At 33.6% G+C, this 21800-nt stretch overlaps 1 protein-coding gene and 1 long non-coding RNA gene across 8 annotated transcripts in view; one reads left to right on the top strand and one right to left on the bottom strand.

Annotated features, from left to right (window-relative positions):
• LOC143048668 (acetyl-CoA carboxylase-like) overlaps positions 1 to 14995 on the bottom strand; it is an 81634-nt gene extending 66639 nt beyond the window's left edge. For all 4 annotated transcript variants that reach the window (XM_076222465.1, XM_076222467.1, XM_076222468.1 and 1 more), the window contains exons 1-2: positions 14877 to 14995; positions 1605 to 1793 (exon numbers count right to left, since the gene is read on the bottom strand). In XM_076222465.1, the coding sequence (XP_076078580.1) occupies positions 1605 to 1783 (179 nt within the window). In that variant the 5' untranslated portion in view covers positions 1784 to 1793; positions 14877 to 14995. The remainder of the gene's footprint in view (positions 1 to 1604; positions 1794 to 14876) is intronic.
• Positions 14996 to 15688: 693 nt separating this feature from the next.
• Positions 15689 to 21800, top strand: LOC143048667 (uncharacterized). 4 transcript variants are annotated; one of them, XR_012969910.1, is made up of 4 exons: positions 15760 to 16048; positions 19032 to 19072; positions 19673 to 19780; positions 20279 to 21800. It is a non-coding gene; the product is annotated as an uncharacterized LOC143048667 (long non-coding RNA). The 4 variants fall into 4 exon arrangements; XR_012969909.1 differs by having other exon boundaries at positions 15767 to 15872; XR_012969912.1 differs by lacking the exons at positions 15760 to 16048; positions 19032 to 19072 and adding an exon at positions 15689 to 15708.

The raw sequence follows: 21800 nt of genomic DNA, 5'->3' as shown, positions 1-21800 counted from the left end.
TGATTTAATAAAGTCAAGGCTTGTTTATTTTATTTACCTTTAGTATTTTCCTTCCTGTTAAAACACTGATAATGAATATAAACATTATAGTGGCTATCAAGATGCAACAAGCAAGATAGGTCTTGATATATATCTATTTAATTATTATCTACAAGCATATCATAGCAAAATGATAAAACTCACTGCTTGTTCATGTAGATCCTAAAATGAATTATAATTCACAAAGTGTATCAAGATCTTACTTTTGATCCAGGAATAATAAGAACTTTAATGTGTTAGGATTAACAAGAATGTGTCCAAAGTACACGAATGCCCCACCCGCACTATCATTTTTCATGTTCAATGGACCGTGAAGTTGGATAAAAAATATAATTAGGCATTAAAATTAGAAAGATAATATCAATAAGAACATGTATACTAAGTTTCAAGTTGATTGGACTTCAACTTCATCAAAAACTACCTTGACCAAAAACTTTAACCTGAAGCGGGACAGACGGACAGACGGACAGACGAACCAACAGACGGACGCACAGACCAGAAAACATAATGCCCCTCTACTATCGTAGGTGGGGCATAAAAATCAAAAGAACATTATCAAGTATTAAAAACAACAACAAAAACATAATCCCCTTAACCAATTTTTGGCTCTCAGTAATATAGTTAAAAATGTCCAAAACGTAAATCTTAAATTGTTTATTTAAAAACATTAAGCAATCATCAATCAATCTCAAGTTGACTTGCAGTTAATTTAGTTCTTATCAATGCATTGTGGGAAATATGTAATTTTCGTTTACAATTGGAATTAAATTAATTGTCAAAATTCTATTATGGCATCAAAATATATATTAACCCAAGTAAGTATAAATCATAAGAATGACAATATAGGTGTATCCAACTGTGTAAAAAGTAAAATCTCAAAAATACTGAACTTGAATAAAAATTAAAAAAGGCCCTAATGGCAAAATCAAAAGCTCATACATATCAAACACAGACACATGATTGACAAATAATAGTAAATTCTAAATACTTAAGCCATTCAGTTAATAATAATAAGAGGGATAAGAAAGATAAAGTTCAATCTATGGTGACTGTAACTTGCATCATTTTTCAAAAGTATATGCTTCATCTAACCATTAATTTAAAGTATTTTATAATAGTATGAATCCAGATTGAATAGAGCATGTCAAATAAGTTAAGATTTAATAGGCATTATTTTAAAAGAATTTATATAATAAAAAAGATTACTGTTAAGAAGCACTTCTATCCATTACTTGTCAATTATTCAATACTTCATGTATACATTTCTTTTACTTCTGAACAATAGGAAAAGTGTAAGACTCTCTATTTAACATAAATTAATCTCTAACATTTATAGGACATTTTTTGAAGTTTGTTTACAAAACCATTCATCAATAATTTATTGCAAAACCATCAAACATCCCAATTAAAACAATGCAACAGGAAAAAAAAATTTGATGACTTGCAATATGCTTTCAGAGAAATCGGTTTGTGAGTTTCTCTTGGTGGACATGCTGTACATCAGACGGGGCTGAAACAACTGTCGCTTTGGAGACAGACAATGATCACTCAGACTTGAGCCATACTTTAATCTGGCTGGTGACTGCTGACGATTGTCTCGTGCCAATGGGGAGTTGATTGGAGTCTTCTCTTCATCACCGTCTAGCCGACTTTCTGACTGCTTGATTTCCATCCTTTCAGACTCAGATTTATCCTCATCATCGCCAACCTCAAACTTCACTTTGTTCTTTTCACTGTTGGCCATACTGCCCAATCTGTGAAAATAAATAAAAATAATATGACAATTGTTAAAAATGAAACATTTTTTTTTAACTAAAAAACTCCTTTCAAAAGTAACATTTTTAACTAAAAAACTCCTTTCAAAAGTTTTAAGATCCTGAAATTTTAAAGAAAAGAAATGAAAATTGATGGATATAAAAGTCAAACAAAGTCAAAGAAATAACAGTTCAACTCCCAAGAGACATACCGGTACCCATAACAGCTTTATCTTAACACACTTCCTTGAATAATCTCAAACATTCAATAGTAAATAATGTATATCTCAAACTAGGACAAATCAAATGTATATATAAATATAATTTATTGTTCACACCTTTAAACATTTCTTTGACAATACCAAAGAAAACAAAACAAAAGGTAACCTTCATTTATCAAAAATTATTTGAACTTGAAGACTCCTTTTTCCAAAAAAAAAATATTGTACAATGGTTATTGAAATATTGTGGTTAAAAAAAATGAATTAAAAGTTAAGAATACATTGATTTAATAATATATATTTGAACATGAACTCTTCAGCAACATTTAGTTCATCCGGTATACTCTTACAATTTACAGATTTTAAAGTTTTGCATTATTGTGAATAGATTAAGTTTATAATTGAGATTTTCAAGATAGGATGTGGAAGTGAAGAAGTCAATCTGACCGATGGTTCAGACAGGAAATAAACCTCAAGTCTATTGCTCTTTTACTTGTCCCTAAACACAGTTACACTATGTATTTTCTATATATAGAAGATACTTTCATCATTTAAAAAGTCCGGTCATTAGAACTTTTAAATTTGTAAAGGAATTCTATTTACTCATATCAGTATAGACTTCTGTCTGAGCAATCTTACATCATTGTTTAACTAGAACTTTAGTATGAGTTAATTTTTGGCAAAGTTTGATAAATATCATATAAAAATAAGATATTATACCTTTTCTGAAATTTCCTTCAATCAACAAAAACAAGTTTTTGAGATGAAAAAACTAATAGGCTTTGATCATGTACAGCTGGTCAATGAAGGATAGATATGTGTACATGTTGTTGATAATAATGTTAATATTGACCTTCTAAATCATACAAAGTCCATTTACCACACATGTATAAATGTAAATCACAAAAAAGTACATACATGTATATATCACATGTATATCAATTCATAGATATTACACTTTTAAATCAATTAACAGTACTAAGATACATGTCATATATCTATATCATGTATATGTTTATATCTATATGTATATATCATATTTTATCTTTTTAAATCAAACAACACTACTTATACATCTATATATGTATTTATCATACTTTAAAAACCCTTTTAACATGTTTAAAAAGCAAACCTCATCCAATACTTAAATAATTATAAACAGGATAAATATTACCTTTTTTTAAAATCCCCCTACCAAACAGTAGGAATATCACATACTTATAAACATGATAAATATTGATTTTTCAGTTGCAAATACCATGAAATAAAGTCCAATTTAGTATCGAATACTTACAAATTTACCCTTCCAAATTCACAACAGTCCATATGACACAAACTGATACTTATATAAGTCCCCATGCATTCTAAATATATAACTAGTTTATGTTTGCTTATGTAAAAAGGTAAATAGTAATAACTGTCAGTCTGAAGGATTTATGCCTTTATAATGTCTTTGGTAAAAAGTATATATTACAGAATGGGATAACTACTAAGATGTATAGTATGCATACTAAATGTGTACTATAAACATGATTATTATAAAATTAACAGAAAAGAAATAAGAAATGACAAAATTGTTGTTAGTGTTTAAACGCTGCATTTCATCGAAGAATAAAAAATAATTACATCGAAATTCTGTCTATCTATCCCTATTTTGAAGCGATGATGGGCACAAACACTTATATTTGAATAATAATCGATAGGAATTGTATTGATGGTCATTGCAGTTGTGTACATTTTCTGTCCATCAGGATGATATTAGATTTCAAGATAATAACCACAAATTCATTAAAACCTTCATAAAATTCTTCCATAGATACAGAGATTGTACAGGTATAAAAAAAGAAGATGTGGTATGATTGCCAATGAGACAACTCTCCACACGAGACCAAATGACATAGAAATTAACAACTATAGGGCAGCGTACAGCCTTCAACATGTTCAACAATGAGCAAAACCAATACTGCATAGTCAGCTATATAAGGCCCTGAAATGACAATGTAAAACATATTCAATCGAGAAAACTAACAGAATTAGTCTAGAAATGTCATTTCATTCACCTTTTTCGACAGAACAGTATCGTTTCAAACCCACCCACACTTTACTGTAGAGGAAAGTCATAGGCGGAACCAGGGGGCCCTGGGGGCCCGGGCCCCCCCCTTTTCGTGGGAAAAATTTGGTTGATTATATAGGGAATCACTGAAGCATGACTGGAGTGGGCCCCCCCTTAGGTCAGTCACCGGGTCCCCCCTTATGAAAAGTTCTGGATCCGCCACTGAAAGTACATAGGTTTTGCAGTAATACATACAAAATGTATATGTATATGATCTGTATTACTGTCAAGATTTTGTTCTCTAACTTACAGAATTCTTTTCTATTGTAGATTGTGTTTATATGTGGTCAAAGACAGTGAATTGGACATTTGTGTTTTATTGTATGCTTTTCATGCCATTGGGCCCAGCTGTTAACCAATAAAGGTTTTGAGTGGTTTTTTTATAAATTATTGATGTTTGTTTGAAGTATTGAATAAGAACACAATACAGGAAAGCATCCATCATTTCAAAGATGTTTTTTTCTTTTCTGGAACAATTCACAATAAAGTAGATTGCTGATGTTTGCTCAGAAAAATATAAGAGATTGGCCATGAAGTGAATGATACATGTGATACATCTGTCGCTTTGTCAAAGAATAAAGTCAAGATCCATAACTCATATCAGGTATTTATCAAATAAAATTTCATGAAAACTTCTCATGAAAACTGCTCATACATTGTAGCACTTTCTGAATCACTCACCTTTTATTTTTTGCTTAAATCTTTCATCAATGATTATTTTTGCTTTTCAATATATATTTTATAGGTGGCTTAAAAATGCCATTTAAATGTTCTTTGAATCTGTCATATTTTCTTCAAAAGAAAAAAATCATTTAACCCCTATGTTCCATTTTATCAATAATGGCTATGTTTCTTGAAGTACAAGAAAAACAAAGTACAGAACTAAATGATACTAGATACTCTGAAACTCATTCTGCCAAAGTTTGGTTGAAATTGATTCAGCAGTTTCAAAGAGAAGATTTTTCAAAGTAAGCAAACTAGATGAACAAATTATAAAGAATTGTCTTTAAAAGGATAATAACACCATAAGCCAAAATCTACATTTCACCCCTATGTTCTATTTTTAGCCATGGCAGCCATCTTGGTTGGTTGACGCATTTTTTAAACTAGATACCCTAATAATAATTGTGGCTAAGTTTGGTTAAGTTTGGCCCAGTAGTTTCAGTAGTAAAAGATTACAAAAATTTACGAAAAATTGGTCAAAATTGACTATAAAGGGCAATAACTCCTTAAGGGGTCATCTGACCATTTTAGTCATATTAACTTATTTGTAGATCTTACTTTGCTGAACATTATTGCTGATTACATTTAATCTCTTTCTATAATAATATTCAAGATAATAACCAAAATCTGCAAAATTTCCTTCAAATCAATTATTTCAGGGCAGCAACCCAACAACCCGTTGTCCGATTCATTTGAAAGTTTCAGGGCAGATAGATTTTCACTTGATGAACAATTTTACTCCATTTCAGATTTGCTCTAAATGCTTTGGTTTCAGAGATATAAGCCAAAATCTACATTTCACCCCTATGTTCTATTTTTAGCCATGGCAGCCATCTTGGTTGGTTGGCCGGATCACGCCACACAATTTTTAAACTAGATACCCCAAAGATGATTGTGGACAAGTTTGGATTAATTTGGCCCAGTAGTTTCAGAGGAGAAGATTTTTGTAATAGATCACTAAGATTTACAAACTAAAGGCTCTAAAGAGCCTGTATCGCTCACCTTGGTCTATGTGAATATTAAAGGAAGCAGATGGATTCATGACAAAATTATGTTTTGGTGATGGTGATGTGTTTGTACATCTTACTTTACTGAACATTCTTGCTGCTTAAAATTATCTCTATCTATAATGAACTTGGCTCATTAGTTTCAGTGGAAAATGTTAGTAAAAATTTACAAATTTTATGAAAATTGTTAAAAATTGACTATAAAGAACAATAACTCCTAAGGGGGTCAATTGACCATTTCGGTCATGTTGACTTACATTTGTATTTGTAAATCTTACTTTGCTGAACATTATTGTTGTTTACAGTTTATCTCTATCAATAATAATATTCAAGATAATGACCAAAAACAGCAAAATTTCCTTAAAACTAACAATTCAGGGTCAGCAACCCAACAACGGGTTGTCCGATTCATCTAAAAATTTCAGAGCAGATAAATGTTGACCTGATAAACAATTTTACCCCATGTCAGATTTGATCTAAATGCTTTGGGTTTTGAGTTATAAGCCAAAAACTGCATTTTACCCCATGTTCTATTTTTAGCCATGGCGGCCATCTTGGTTGGATGGCCGGGTCACCGGACACATTTTTCAAACTACTAACCCAAAAGATGATTGTGGCCAAGTAGTTTCAGAGGAGAAGATTTTTGTAAAAGATTACTAAGATTTACGAAAAATGGTTAAAAATTGACTATAAAGGGCAATAACTCCTAAAGGGGTCAACTGACCATTTCAGTCATGTTGACTTATTTGTAAATCTTACTTTGCTGAACATTATTGCTGTTTATAGTTTATCTCTATCTATAATAATATTCAAGATAATAACCAAAAAGAGCAAAATTTCCTTAAAATTACTAATTCAGGGGCAGTAACCCAACAACGGGTTATCTGAAAATTTCAGGGCATATAGATCTTGAACTGATAAACAATTTTACCCCCGTGTCAGATTTGCTCTAAATGCTTTGGGTTTTGAGTTATAAGCCAAAAACTGCATTTTACCCCTATGTTCTATTTTTAGCCATGGTGGCCATCTTGGATGGTTTGCCGGGTCACCGGACACATTTTTTTAACTAGATACCCCAATGATGATTGTGGCCAAGTTTGGTTTAATTTGGCCCAGTAGTTTCAAAGGAGAAGATTTTTGTAAAAGTTAACGACGACAGACGACGACGGACGACGGACGACGCCGGACGCCAAGTGATGAGACAAGCTCACTTTAGGCCAAGTGAGCTAAAAATGGTTAAAAATTGACTATAAAGGACAATAACTCCTAAAGGGGTCAACTGACCATTTCGGTCACGTTGACTTATTTGTAAATCTTACTTTGCTGAACATTATTGCTGTTTACAGTTTATCTCTATCTATAATAATATTCAAGATAATAACCAAAAACAGTAAAATTTCCTTAAAATTACCATTTTAGGGGCAGCAACCCAACAACGGGTTGTCCGATTCATCTGAAAATTTCATGGCAGATAGATCTTGACCTGATAAACAATTTTACCCTGTCAGATTTGCTCTAAATGCTTTGGTTTTTGAGTTATAAGCCAAAAACTGCATATTACCCCCTATGTTCTATTTTTAGCCATGGTGGCCATCTTGGTTGGTTGGCCGGGTCACCGGACACATTTTTAAAACTAGATATCCCAATGATGATTGTGGCCAAGTTTGGTTTAATTTGGCCCAGTAGTTTCAGAGGAGAAGATTTTTGTAAAAGTTAACGACGACGGACGCCGCCGGACGCAAAGTGATGAGAAAAGGTCACTTGGCCCTTTGGGCCAGGTGAGCTAAAAACATATGCATTATTTTTTTTAATTTGAGGTTTCTTATGACTTTAAATTTTTTTACGATTTTGAGAAAAATCCTGTTTAACTCGTAAAATATTTCAAATTGCCAGTTCAAATTATTGTGTTTACAACCCTGTCGCATTTTTCGCAATAATAAAATCCTCGCAATAATTTCTGAATTTACAGTACTCTAAAGTGTAATGGTCAGGTTAACCTGCAATGGTCTACCTTAAACATGATAAAGGACGATGGTGTCTCACACTAAAGTGCGATGGATGTTTGTTTGAGAAAGTATCCTACAGTCAGTGTGATGGACCAATAAGGTAAGGTTGAAGGGCCTGAAACATTAAAAAGTCATTTTGCAAAAGCAAGTATGCTAAGGTATAACAAACATGTATGTGATAGACTTTATAATTTACTTGTTGGCTTAAGTGATTGTGTCTAAATTTAGAATAAAGTAATGATTGCTAAAAAGATAATTTAGGTGTCACAAAATGCTATATTTTTTTTAAATGATTTTTTAACAATTCAGTCATATTAAATTATTTGGATAACTGGTGTAGATTGCCGCCACTCAGTCTATCACAAATGTGAACACCTCCCCTTTCATTAGTCATTGTAAATTACAAATACAAAGCTTGTTCATTGTCTGAATAAGTAACATTTATTTATATAAGCTTTAATTTAAATGCAAAAGAAAGGCAATGTTCGCCAAGCTTTTCTTTTCAAGATTGTAGCAAGTATACACATATATATTAAATTTTCCTACAAACTATTAATTCCTACAAACTATTAATAAATGTTTCAGCAGTCATTTATAATATACGCTTGAAAACATGAAAACATGCTAAAAGTATTACAGAAACTTAACTTTTTTAAAAAAAAGATCAATGATGTCAAGGTCAGACAGACATGTACTCCTTACAATTTTTTATACAGTAAAAACAGTTGACCTATATATATATATATATATATATATATATAAAGGTAAAAGCACGGTAACGTGTAGATTCTACTCATTTGTTAAAGCCGGAAAGGAAAATATGCGTCAACATTCATGCATTTGTGCATGAAACATACACAGTAACTTCTACTAATTGATTAAAAACATTCAAGTTGTCACTAAAGATAGTCGTAAGTTTATAGAATGTAAAGACTTGTTGCACAATAAACACTGTTATAAAGTTCACCTCACTTTATTACCGTCTGTTACAGACTCAGTAATTATAATTGACAAATCAGCAACTCTCACATGTCTGCACGTTCCTAAACAAACATAATTAAATTGATTAATTGAAGTTCTTATACACATGTTGTCATTCTGTAGTCTGACCATCAAAGGATGTACTTGTTAATAAATTAGTTATAGAAACTGGATTTTATTATTACATAGCAAATATATTACACATTTTGGCGACGAGGAAAAAACTGAATATTAAAATAAATGTGAATTTCTACAAGTGACAATGTCGACTTACGGGAAATTAGACTCTTTTGATAAATCGGAAGATTGGACACAATATGTAGAACGTATGGAACATTTATTATTTTAATGCTAATGAGATAGACGAAGAAGACCAGAAAAGGGATATTTTCTTAAGTGTATGTGGGAAGATTACCTACAAATTAATAAGGGATTTATTAGCACCAGCCAAACCAGGAACGAAATCACTGGCCGATTTAACAAAACTAGTGAAAGATCACCGAGATCCAGTACCATCAGAAATCATTCAGAGATTTAAATTTAACAGTAGAACAAGACACAGCGATGAGTCAGTGAGGACATTTCTTGCAGCACTAAGAAGTCTGACAGAACACTGTAATTATGGTGACACATTAAATGCGATGTTACGTGACAGGTTAGTCGTCAGGATAAAGAGTGACCGCATACAGAGGAGGCTGTTAGCAGAGCCGAATTTAACATTTGAAAAGGCATTGGAAATTGCTACCGCTATGGAGACTGCAGAGAAGAATGCACAGGACATCCAAGCGAGAGGGACAAATGCGACATTTCAAAAACAAATCAACAAAGTTTCAAAATCATATACTAGTACAAGAAATAACTCTGGAAATTCGAAACAAGGAGATTGTTACCGTTGTGGAGGAAATCACTTAGCCGCTGAATGCAGGTTTAAGGATGCAAAATGCCACAGTTGTAAAAAGAAAGAACATGTCGCAAAGAAATGCCGTAACAAATCTGTCAATGGGAATTTAAGTGAAAATCACAGAGAGTTTAAATCGTTTTACACCACGTGTTCATTTCATGGAGCAGGATGAAAGTAGTGAAAGTGAAAATGAAGTTTACTCAGTTTTTCATTATGGAAATAAATCTAATGAAGCATATAAAGTGCAATTCAATCTGAATGAATGTGAAATAGCCATGGAAATTGATACAGGAGCGTCAGTTTCTATCATGAGCGAGGATATTTACAAGGAAACCAAGTCAAAAATTCAGAATCGAACCGACAAGTGCTAAACTCCGAACATACATGGGAGAGCAGATTCCTGTAATAGGACGTGCAATCGTCAATGTCAACTACAAGAAGGAAAGCGCAAAATTACCATTACTGATAGTGAAGTGTAAAGGTCCGAATTTACTTGGCCGAGACTGGTTGAACAAACTCCAACTGGATTGGAAGGATATTTTCTCCGTCGTTGGAAGTGATAATCAATCGAGTGATTTGAATGTGATCTTGGAAGCAAATAAGGAGGTTTTCAAAGATGAACTTGGAACTGTAAAAGGCATGAAATACAAAATTTATGTTGATGAGAGTGCCGTACCGAAATATTTCAAGGCTCGCCCTTTGCCCTATGCGCTGAAGGATAAAGTGGAGATGGAACTTGAACGTCTTGAGAAGGAGGGTCAGATTCAGCAAGTGGAATTTTCCGACTGGGCCACTCCGATAGTACCTGTAGTTAAGGAGAACAGATCTATTAGAATTTGTGGTGACTACAAGGTAACCGTTAATGCCGTTTCAAAGTTGGATAATTATCCGATTCCTAAAACAGAGGATTTATACGCAACGCTTGGAGGAGGACAAGAATATACAAAATTGGATTTGAGTACATGATATACTGATAACGGGTAAAACAAGGGAGGAACATCTAAATACTCTTTCTGAAGTTTTGTCTAGGTTTAAGAGAATCGGAATTCGGTTAAAGAAACAGAAGTGTGTGTTCATGGCCGAAGAAGTTGTTTATTTGGGATTTAAAATAAACAAACACGGAATCTATCCAGTGGAGAATAAAGTTGAGGCGATCGATAAAGCACCAAGTCAGACAAACGTGACAGAACTGAAAGCTTATCTTGGAATGCTGAACTACATGTATTACAATAGATTCTTAGCGAATTTATCTCACTTGTTAAAGCCGCTACATGTACTTCTACAGAAAGACACAAAATGGAGTTGGGAAAAAGAACAGGAAAAAGCGTTCATAGAGTCAAAACAGCTGTTGAAATCTGCATCAGTACTTGTACATTTCGATCCGAAAAAGAAATTAATCTTAGCATGTGATGCATCTCCGTATGGATTAGGCGCTGTACTTTCGCATAAAATGGACGACGGCAGTGACAAACCAATAGCTTATACATCTCGAACACTTACATCAGCAGAGAAGAATTATTCCGTTCTTGAGAAGGAGAGTCTGGCCATAATATTTGGTATCAAGAAATTTCATCAATATTTGTATGGACACCCCGTTACAATCATAACCGATCACAAGCCGCTCATAGGTTTATTTCAGGAAGATAAACCTATACCTACAATGGCCGCATCTCGAATTCAAAGGTGGGCACTGACGTTAGCTGCATATGAGCAGAGATGCAACTAATCGTCGGACCCGTCGGACCTAAGGGGCAGAATTTATGCAGGTCCGGCAAAACTCGTAGCTGTGCAGGACCTGATGGCCGGCAATATTTAAGTCCGCTTGGGTTCCGCCAAAACTGAAATCCCCGTCGGCCCCGGCAGAGTATTTTGTTTATAAAATTGCGATCATCTTTAATAAAAGTAAATGTCCTGTTCCCCCGCATTTTCTAACTCTGGGAACCAGTATTTCCGCCCAGTAATAGTCTTTCGTACCTTGTCCATCTCGCCCCGAACAATTCTCCGTATTTCCGTCATGTTTTTTGTTTTAGAAATTCGCTCTCTAGGAAGGAGGTCTATTAAGCATAGTTGATAAGTTCAGGAAATATGTCAAAATTAACGTTTGTTCAATAGCATAATTTCATTTGATTTTTGAGTGAAAATATGGGTCTGGCAGAAATTTGATGGGTCTGGCAAAACTTGGTACCCTGTAGGCCCCATTGTCTGACAGGAAAAAAAACTGTTTGCATCTCTGTATGAGTACACGATTGTATACAAAGAAGGGAGTTTGAATGGTAATGGGGATGGACTAAGTAGACTTCCGCTGAAAACAAACATTGAAAAGACACCAACGCCAGGTGATACTATATTATTAATGGAACATTTAGCCACTACACCAGTTGATGCTAAACAAATTCAAAAGTGGACACGCAAGGACACAATACTGTCTATGGTGCTTAGATACATTTTGAATGGATGGCCGTCAAAATGTCCCAGTGAAGACATAAGACTGTATTATAGTAGAAAAAATGAACTGTGTAGTCAGGACGGATGCATATTGTGGGGAGGAAGAGTAATTATACCACAACCAGGACGTGAAACCATGTTAAATGAATTACACCAAGAACATCCAGGGATTACTAGAATGAAAAGTCTAGCAAGAAGCTATATATGGTGGCCGGGAATGGACAATGACTTGGAATTAACAGTTGTTAATTGTTACAGTTGTCAGGAAAACCGCAAGTTACCAGCAGAAGCGCCATTACATCCGTGGGAATATCCGAGCCATCCGTGGTCAAGAATACACATAGACTTTGCAGGACCATTCATGAACAAATCATTACTAATTATGGTTGATGTGTATTCAAAATGGATAGACATACACGTCATGAATTCTACAACATCCGAAGCTACGATTGCAAAACTTCAACAAACGTTTGCAACACATGGATTATGTGATCTCATTATTAGTGATAATCATGATAATGGAGCCGCAATTACTAGTAAGGAATTCGCTGATTATGTGAAATCAAATGGAATTGAACATTGCTCTTCCGCGCCGTGGCATCCAGCTAGTAATGGTTGTGCTGAACGAGCAGTTCAGAGTTTCAAAGAAGGTATGAAGAAAATCGAAGAAGGAAAAGTTAAACCGTTTTCTTTTCAACTTAAGTACCATATCACACCACAAACAACGACAGGATTGGCACCATCAGAATTGCTAATGAAAATGAAACTCAAGTCACGTCTAGATTTAGTTTTTCCAAATATCGAGAAACGAGTTCAGGAGAGACAACAAAAACAAAAACATTATCACAATAAGAAATCTGTGAACAGACAAATTAATGTAGGACAGGGAGTATTTGCACGAAATTTCGCAATTGGTTCAAAGATTAAATGGATCCCAGGAGAAGTTATAAAACAATCAGGAACACTTTCATTTCATATTAAATTGCAAAATAGACGTGTCATTCGGAGACATATTGACCACATCAGAGTACGAAACTTCGATTGCACAAACAACGAAAATGAAGAAAAATGTGACAATGACAGTGATTTGTTTGAGCCAGAATTAACTATACCGATAAGTACTCCTGAAACCGAACAACCGCAAATCGAGAAACCGTCAACTATAACTGAATAAACGCTATCCGAAGAGAATTAGACAAGAACCGTTGCATTTAAAGGATTTTGTGTTGAAATAAATGGTTGATTTATAAAGAAGCATAATAATCCTCACAACCGTTTGAAGTGCATTAAGTACTTTGCAGTGCATGTGTGTACATATCAATTAGTGCAAGAAATAACAACAAGACCAGTGTGAACATTTTTATTTTTATTTTCATAGTAGGACTTTATAGTTTCAGTGCAGACAAACTTTAACGAATTAATCTTTGTGATCTGACATTTTTATTTGTTTTCAAACTGATATGGACTTATCAATCAGTAGCCATGAAAAGACATTAATTTTCTGTAATTGAGTTAATTTGCTTTTAATGTGTTTTTATCTAAGGCCGGAAAAGAGTTATAAAGTTCACCTCACTTTATCACCGTCTGTTACAGTAATTATAATTGACAGATGGCAACTCTCACATGTCTGCACGTTCTTAAATAAACATAATTAAATAGATCAATTGAAGTTCTTATACACATGTTGTCATTCTGTAGTCTGACCATCAAACGATGTACTTGTTAATAAATTAGTTATAGAAACTGGATATTACAAACACGTGGCAATTGTTTACAAACACTTTCTATATTTACACGTGATCATGTTATAGGCGCTTTTTGATTGGATGCAGCGAGTTTCGACTGCAACCAATAAAAATCCTTACTTTGTGTCTCCGAAATTTCATCTCAATCCGCCAAGGGTGAAGAGAAAGGGAGTAAATGGTAACCCTTGGCTAGCTAAGATGCAATAAACCATGAAAATGAAGTCAATGTCAGATGAAACCTGCCAGACTGACATGTACATGACCTATAGCTACTGCTTATAGAATTGAGAAACATATTAAATAGTAGCTTTTGGATAATAATACAGCATACATGTAGTTGTCATTCTTCTATCTAAAATGGCAAATGGTTTAAAGTTCTTTCTATTAATTTTCACAAGGATTAAGGCATGTCAGGTAAATTGAGTCAGACACCAGTCACTTATTCCTATCAGAAAATTACTCAAATGATTGTTTCTCATTTTAGATGATAGTTCTCCATTTGGAAGGTTGTACCAACCCTGCCAAAGGGTCCACATGAACAGGTTGAGAACAACCTCCCAAATGAGGGACTGTCCCTGAGACAAGGGGTCATTATACTGTGTTGTAAAAGAGAAAAACTTTTAGAATTTTTAACTTAAAAAGGGGGAAAATTCATTATATTTGGAACAACTTTTCTAAAAGAGGGTTCTTATTTCTAATAATAAAGAAGATAAAATTCTTGGACATGTTTTGACCATAATAAAATTATATGTTTATCGATTGAAATGTACCCCTCATGAAAGGGATAGTCATTACTTTGAGGGATTATCCCTCATCTTAGGGGTTGTTCCCAACCTGATGAACCTTAACAACAGAGTTACGCCAAGATATATAAAAGTAGGAAGACATGCATGTCAACATTTTTGTCAAAAGGGACCCATAATGTCTTATCGTTTACCTACCAATATGAGCTGTTCGTGTCGTGTGAATGGTGGCTATTCTAAAGGAAATTATGTTTTCCAATAAAGTTTCATTGCATCGGCTGATCGGTGGCGTGAGTAGTTATTTTCGGATCTCTTCCAGAATTCAAAGTAAAGTCAAGAGAATTCCAAAAGAGAAAATCTGCTAAATTAAGCTTGTCTCTTCCGTATGCAGTCCCGTTTTGTCAACCGATAATGATAATGCATTTTTGAAAAATCAACCAAAGACTCTCTATTCACTTGTAATGTTCAAACTGCAGTCTTTTGATATGATGTAAATGGAATATTTGTCAGTTTACAAAGAAAAGTGACTTGTATAAACTGGAAAATTCAGTGTGAATTGCAAAAAAAAACACACACTTTGATTCTTTTGATAGTAAGATTATTTTTTTTTCAATCCAAGGAATATAAATAGTATTTTTTTTTTCGTAAGATGTATCTATTCTAAACAGTCAGAATGCGACTTCGGTAACTGATTAAAAAGGGTTTATTTCGACCTCACCCCTCCCCCCTCCCCCCGAGATTTCGACAATTACTATCGTTGAATAAAAGTTCTTCTGAAACCACACATATCGGACTTCCGAAATACCTTTAATAAGTAGAAGCTTATTACTGGTGTTTCCATTAGATTTTAATAGTACTAGTGTTGCATATATCAGTGATAAACATCATATTCCATATACCAAATTTTTACAAAGTAAATCTTGTCGAGGTCTCGAAAGGATGATATGATTTCCCGAGTAATAATATATATATCAAAACGTGATGAAAACCACTATAAGCACCACCGTTTGATTGGATTATCATTTTTCTGGTAACCTGTCTTATGGTTGAGACAAGGTCTCAGTCATTTTTTTTTCGATTTATTTCTAGCTTTTTCTTTGTTATGGATCGAAAACTCGTAGTTATATCTGCGCATGGTCAATTAAATCAAAACATCCGGTTTGTTCAGCCCACATTGAGCTCCACATTTTATAGGCATGTTTGGTTGTCTAATTAACTGTTTAGGTTCAAATAATTATTACAAAGGCCCTGACGGGATATCTTGTCCAATTTAAAAGTCTACCGGAATGTTTTTTCATTGAAAATGTTGTTTAATTTAAAGCACCACCTAAAATGAACTAAGCACCAGAGGAGGAAGCTTCTGTCTTAAGGTCTTACATCCAGGGTTTGGGTCCAAACTTTGTGAAGCTTGTAAATTACAGACACCTCTGGTCCAATCTTTAAGTCATGGGGGAACATTTCACAACAGGAGATAGCTACCTTCCCGCTGGTCCAACAGACAAGTATATGGGTGTATAACACTCTTCGTGAGTCCTAGTCCTCTTGGGTCCAATTTACAAGTCCATGTGGTCCTCTTTAAGGGTATTTTTAAATAAAGAAAAATATAAGCACCACCGAAAAAAAAACTTAGCACCACAGGAGGTAGCTTCCCTCCAATTGGTCCAACTAACATGTATAGGGGTCTAAAGCACTCTATTGGGGTCTAAGATGGTTTGTTAAGCTCATTAGTCCACAGGCACATATGGTCCAATCTACACAAGTCCTGGGGTCTTTTGGTGTATATATCATTTAAGAAAATATAAGCACCACAGAAAAAAAACTTAGCACCACGGGAGGTAGCTTCCCTCCAATTGGTCCAACTGATGTGTATTGGGGTCTAAAGCAATCTATTGGGGTCTATCATGGTTTGTTATGCTCATTAGTCCACAGGCACATATGGTCAAATCTACACAAGTCCTGGGGTCTTTTGGTGTATATATCATTTAAGAAAAATATAAGCACCACCAAAAAGAGACTTAGCACCACTGGAGTTAGCTTCCCTTTATGCTCATTAGTCCACAGGCACATATGGTCAAATCTACACAAGTCCTGGGGTCTTTTGGTGTATATATCATTTAAGAAAAATATAAGCACCACAGTAAAAAAACTTAGCACCATGGGAGGAAGCTTCCCTCCAATTGGTCCATCTAATGTGTATAGGGGTCTAAAGCACTCTATTGGGGTCTATTAAGATGGTTTGTTAAGTTCATTAGTCCACAGGCACATATGGTCCAATCTACACAAGTCCTGGGGTCTTTTGGTGTATATATTATTTTAAAAAAAATATAAGCACCACCGAAAAATTGACTTAGCACCACGGGAGGTGGTTTCCCACCCATTGGTCCAACAAACAGGTAAAAGGATCTATAATGCTCTTTGGTGTTCTAAGTTGATTTGTAAGGCTCATTAGTCCAAAAGCAGCTGTGGTCCAATATGCATTAGTCCAGGGTTTCAGGATATATTTCACTAAAGAAAAATATAAGCACCACCAAAAAGAGACTTAGCACCACAGGAGTTAGATTCCCTTCATTTTGGTCCAACAGATGGGTATAGGGGTCTTAATACTCTTTGGGGTTCTAAGTTGGTTTTTAAGGCTCATTGGTCCACAGGCAACTTTGATCCACTCTACAAGTCAAGGGGTCTATTACATATTATTTTATTTGATGAAAATATAAGCACCACCAAAAACAAATTTTGCAACTTGGGAGGTAGCTTTCCTTCCAATGGTCAAAAGGATTGGAAGTGGGTCTAAAATAGTCTATGGAGTTTTTATTTGATTTGTAAGGCCTGTTGGTCAAAAAGCAACTGTGGTCCAATCTACACTAGTCCAGGGTTCTCAGGGCATATTTCACTAAAGAAAAATATAAGCACCACCAAAAAGAGACTTAGCACCACAGGAGTTAGCTTCCCTCAATTTGGTCCAACAGATGGATATAGGGGTCTAAATACTCTTAGGGGTATTTAGTTGGTTTTTAAGGCTCATTGGTCCACAGGCAACTTTGATCCACTCTACAAGTCAAGGGGTCTATTACATATTATTTTATTTGATGAAAATATAAGCACCACCAAAAACAAATTTTGCAACTTGGGAGGTAGCTTTCCTTCCAATGGTCAAAAGGATTGGAAGTGGGTCTAAAATAGTCTATGGAGTTCTTATTTGATTTGTAAGGCCTGTTGGTCTAAAAGCAACTGTGGTCCAATTTATATTAGTCTAGGGGTCTTTGGGTATATTTTACTGAAGAAAAATATAAGCACCACCAAAAAAAAATGTAGCACCACAGGAGGTTACTTCCCTCAATTAGGTCTAACAGATGGGTATAGGGGTCTAAATACTCTTAGGAGTACTAACTTGGTTTGTAAGGCTCATTGGTCAACAGGCAACTGTGGTCTAATCTTTAAGTTAAGGGTTCTCATAGGGTATATTTCATAAAAGAAAAATATAAGCACCAAGAAGAACAAACTAAGAACCATGGGAGGTAGCTTTCCTCTCGTTGGCCCAACAAACAGATTTAGGGGTCTAACACATTCTTTGGGTCTAAGATGCTTTGAAAAGCTCATGTGGTTCAATCTTCTAGTCCAGAGGCCTGTTGTAGTATATTTCAGAGGTATAGGGGGAGTGTTGAGATCTCACAAACATGTTTAACCCCGCCGCATTTTTGCGCCTGTCCCAAGTCAGGAGCCTCTGGCCTTTGTTAGTCTTGTATTATTTTAATTTTAGTTTCTTGTGTACAATTTGGAAATTAGTATGGCGTTCATTATCACTGGACTAGTATATATTTGTTTAGGGGCCAGCTGAAGGACACCTCCGGGTGCGGGAATTTCTCGCTACATTGAAGACCTGTTGGTGACCCTCTGCTGTTGTTTTTTATTTGGTCGGGTTGTTGTCTCTTTGACACATTCCCCATTTCCATTCTCAATTTTATTCAATATTTCATTTAAGAAATATAAGCACCATCAGGCACGAGCTAAGCACCATGGAGGTAGCTTTCCTCTCAGTGGTCCATCAGATAGGTTAAGGGGTCTAACCCACTCTTTTGGGTCTAAGATGATTTAAAAAGCACATGTGGGGCAATCTTCTAGTCCAGGAGTCTGTTGTGGTATATTTCATTAAAGAAATATAAGCACCACCAAAAATGAACTTAGCACCACAGATGATTGCTTCCACCCCCTTGATCCAATAAACAGGTATAGGGATGTAAAAAACACTTTGAGAGGTCTATGTTGATTTATATGGCCCACTGTCTGTGTCCAATCTACAAGTCCAGGAGTTTTATGATATATTTCATTGAAGAAAAACTTGATTTTGTTTTACAGGGCCATTTGGTCTACATGTATGCACAAAATGTTACTGACAGGTCTGTATCCTTAAAGCTGTGTAAATGCAAACAAATTTTGTGAGGAGATTTTAAAGCCAGAAAAATTGTATTTCTTATGATAATTCTCCATTGCTCTTCCTGTCTTCAAGGCAAAAGCCTATAAATGAGCAATTGAAATAGTATGAAATAAGCACCTTAATACATGAAGTAACTTTGTAAAAAAGAAGAAAAAAACAAATATGATACTGTAAATTCAGAAATTATTGCGTGCATTTATTATTGCGATTTTGTCATTTTTCACTTGAATGCGATTTTAATTTTTATGATTTTGAGAGAAGTCATGTTTAATTCAGTTAACATATTACAAAATGCGAGTTTTAATTATTGCGTTTACAACTCAGTCGCATTATTCGCAATAATAAAAACCTCGCAATAGTTTCTGAATTTACAGTATTCAGCAATGATAACAGGCTGCTGACTTAGAACAGTCACATATAGAAAAAACATAAATAACATGACATGTTCATTATGGTGTGATATTTAAAATCACTATGCTAAATTATTGATTCTTAATTGTACATCATTTTTATGAAATTGTGTGTCTAACTATATATCTAAATCTTGTTTTTCATTCTGCAGATTTTCCAAATTGACGTCAAAAGTGTTCAGATATCAGATGTACTACAGCTAAAGAATGAAATTAATTGTGGTCATTTCACAGCTTTTGCTTACAGTCAGCTTTTTATGGTAGGATAATATGCACGTCTTAAGTATTATTAGTGTATACAAATGTAAAATAAATCAATGTATACACACCTTTTATCAATTAATAATTTGTTCATTCATTTTCCCATATTTTGATAAATTACATTGCACATAATTTAAATAAATTATCACATAATTTAAATAAATTATCACATAATTTAAATAAATTATCACATATTAAAGTAAACAATAAGTATAACCAATTGGACAAATATAAGTTTCAAGTAGACAATTATTCTATAATATTACAAAAAGGGCGGATGACCTGTAGTTGTTAATTTCTGTATCATTTGGTCTCTTGTAAAAAGTTGTCTCATAGGCAAATACATTTACAATCTGTTAGGGAGCTGATTTTACTGATTCAGACAATTTATTTTATTCTATCTTGATTGATTATGTATCACTAAACATTTGTCACAAGCAAACATGTATTTGAATTTCAAGTTATTATTTTAAAAAATTGAGGCTTTATTATTTCAGTGAATTAAAGAATGAAGAGAAATCAACTTATTTATACCCAAGCTGACCAACTGTCAAGAAAAAGAAGACAAGGCAACTCCATCTGAAGGAAATTAAAAGAAAAGATTTTATCATTACAACAATAGATGTGAAAATGTTATTTTTTCAATTTAAAACATACATAAAAAAAAATACACTTAAAAAAATACTGTTCAAGATTGTTTCTTAAAATATCAGTCTCACCTTTTTGATATACTTGAAGATGTATTGTAAAAGTAAATTTGTTAGATTAAAGTTTTTCAAGGCTTGAATTATCTCCCCTTATTAATCTTCAAAAAACTTAATGCAAGACTATTTATTTTCCAACTCCTAGAATTCTAAATGTTTAAAGTTGAAAACACGTGTCAAAATTGTTTCTTCTTTGTTTACGGTTTTATGATTGGAGTTCAACCTTTAATCTCAAGACCAAAATAAAGGAAATCTACTGTGCACAAAAGTCTTCCTCTTTTTTTTATGAATTTTAAAGATAATTTTTGAAGACGGACAATTTAACACTGTATTAGAGAAATTTAGTTTGCAGAAATTCAAGATACATTTTGTAAAACCAAACAATATGACTTTTTTACTTAAATGAGTTCTTATTTCAAAATCAAATGACTAAGGGAGATAACTCTACTTCTAAATTATTTATCTGAAATAGTAAATTAAAGTGGCTCATTTAAGTATTATCACTGATTGATAGATTTGTCCCTTAATAGAGATTTATGTTCCTAACAATTGATGCTAACTTATATTTGCTGATGCAAATTAACCCCTAATCAATTTAGATTATTACTTTTAAATTAAATATATGTTGTTTTCAGGAGTTGTGTCCCTTTAATATTTTTTTATTTATCAGAATATGTTTGGTATATTTGTAATCAAGGCGGTATTTTATGCTGATTACAGTATCTTTATTTATATTCAAGGTTGTCAAACAATCCTGTAGTTGTAGTATTTTTGAATTTAGAGATGATCTGTATAAATATGTATTAAAATTAATTGTTTCTTTTGCACGCCCCCTCAATTACATAGTAATGGCTTATTTTTTTATACCAACCTTTATGGTGAAAGTATTCAGAATTTGATGAATTCTGAAATTCTGCATTTTAGATCTGTGGTAATAAATAAGTTAGTTGAATTTGAAACATCATTTAAGTTGACATGTTACATTTTCAAACATTTACAAATGAACACACATTTTTATTTTATTTGAAAAGATAATAAATTGAAAAACTTATTACATTTTAAATTAATGTATCTCCTACCTACTGATACTTCTAAGAATTCTGTTTGCAAATAAAAGTGTTCATAGGTATTAAATTTATAGAAAGTCAAACTGGGGTTGATGTGCATAATTTATGTTTAATTTGAAATTGTAACAAATTATAAACTTTTATTTGATTGTACATTGTGCTGAATGTTGATTGAAGTTCATCTGTATAGATGAAACTTATGTTTTGAATATTCATTGATTAATAAACTTAATAAGAGTATAATGCAA

The sequence above is a fragment of the Mytilus galloprovincialis genome, chromosome 10, assembly GCF_965363235.1.
Source record: "Mytilus galloprovincialis chromosome 10, xbMytGall1.hap1.1, whole genome shotgun sequence".
Classification (NCBI taxonomy): domain Eukaryota; kingdom Metazoa; phylum Mollusca; class Bivalvia; order Mytilida; family Mytilidae; genus Mytilus; species Mytilus galloprovincialis.
This window is presented reverse-complemented; position numbering and strand designations above follow the sequence as displayed.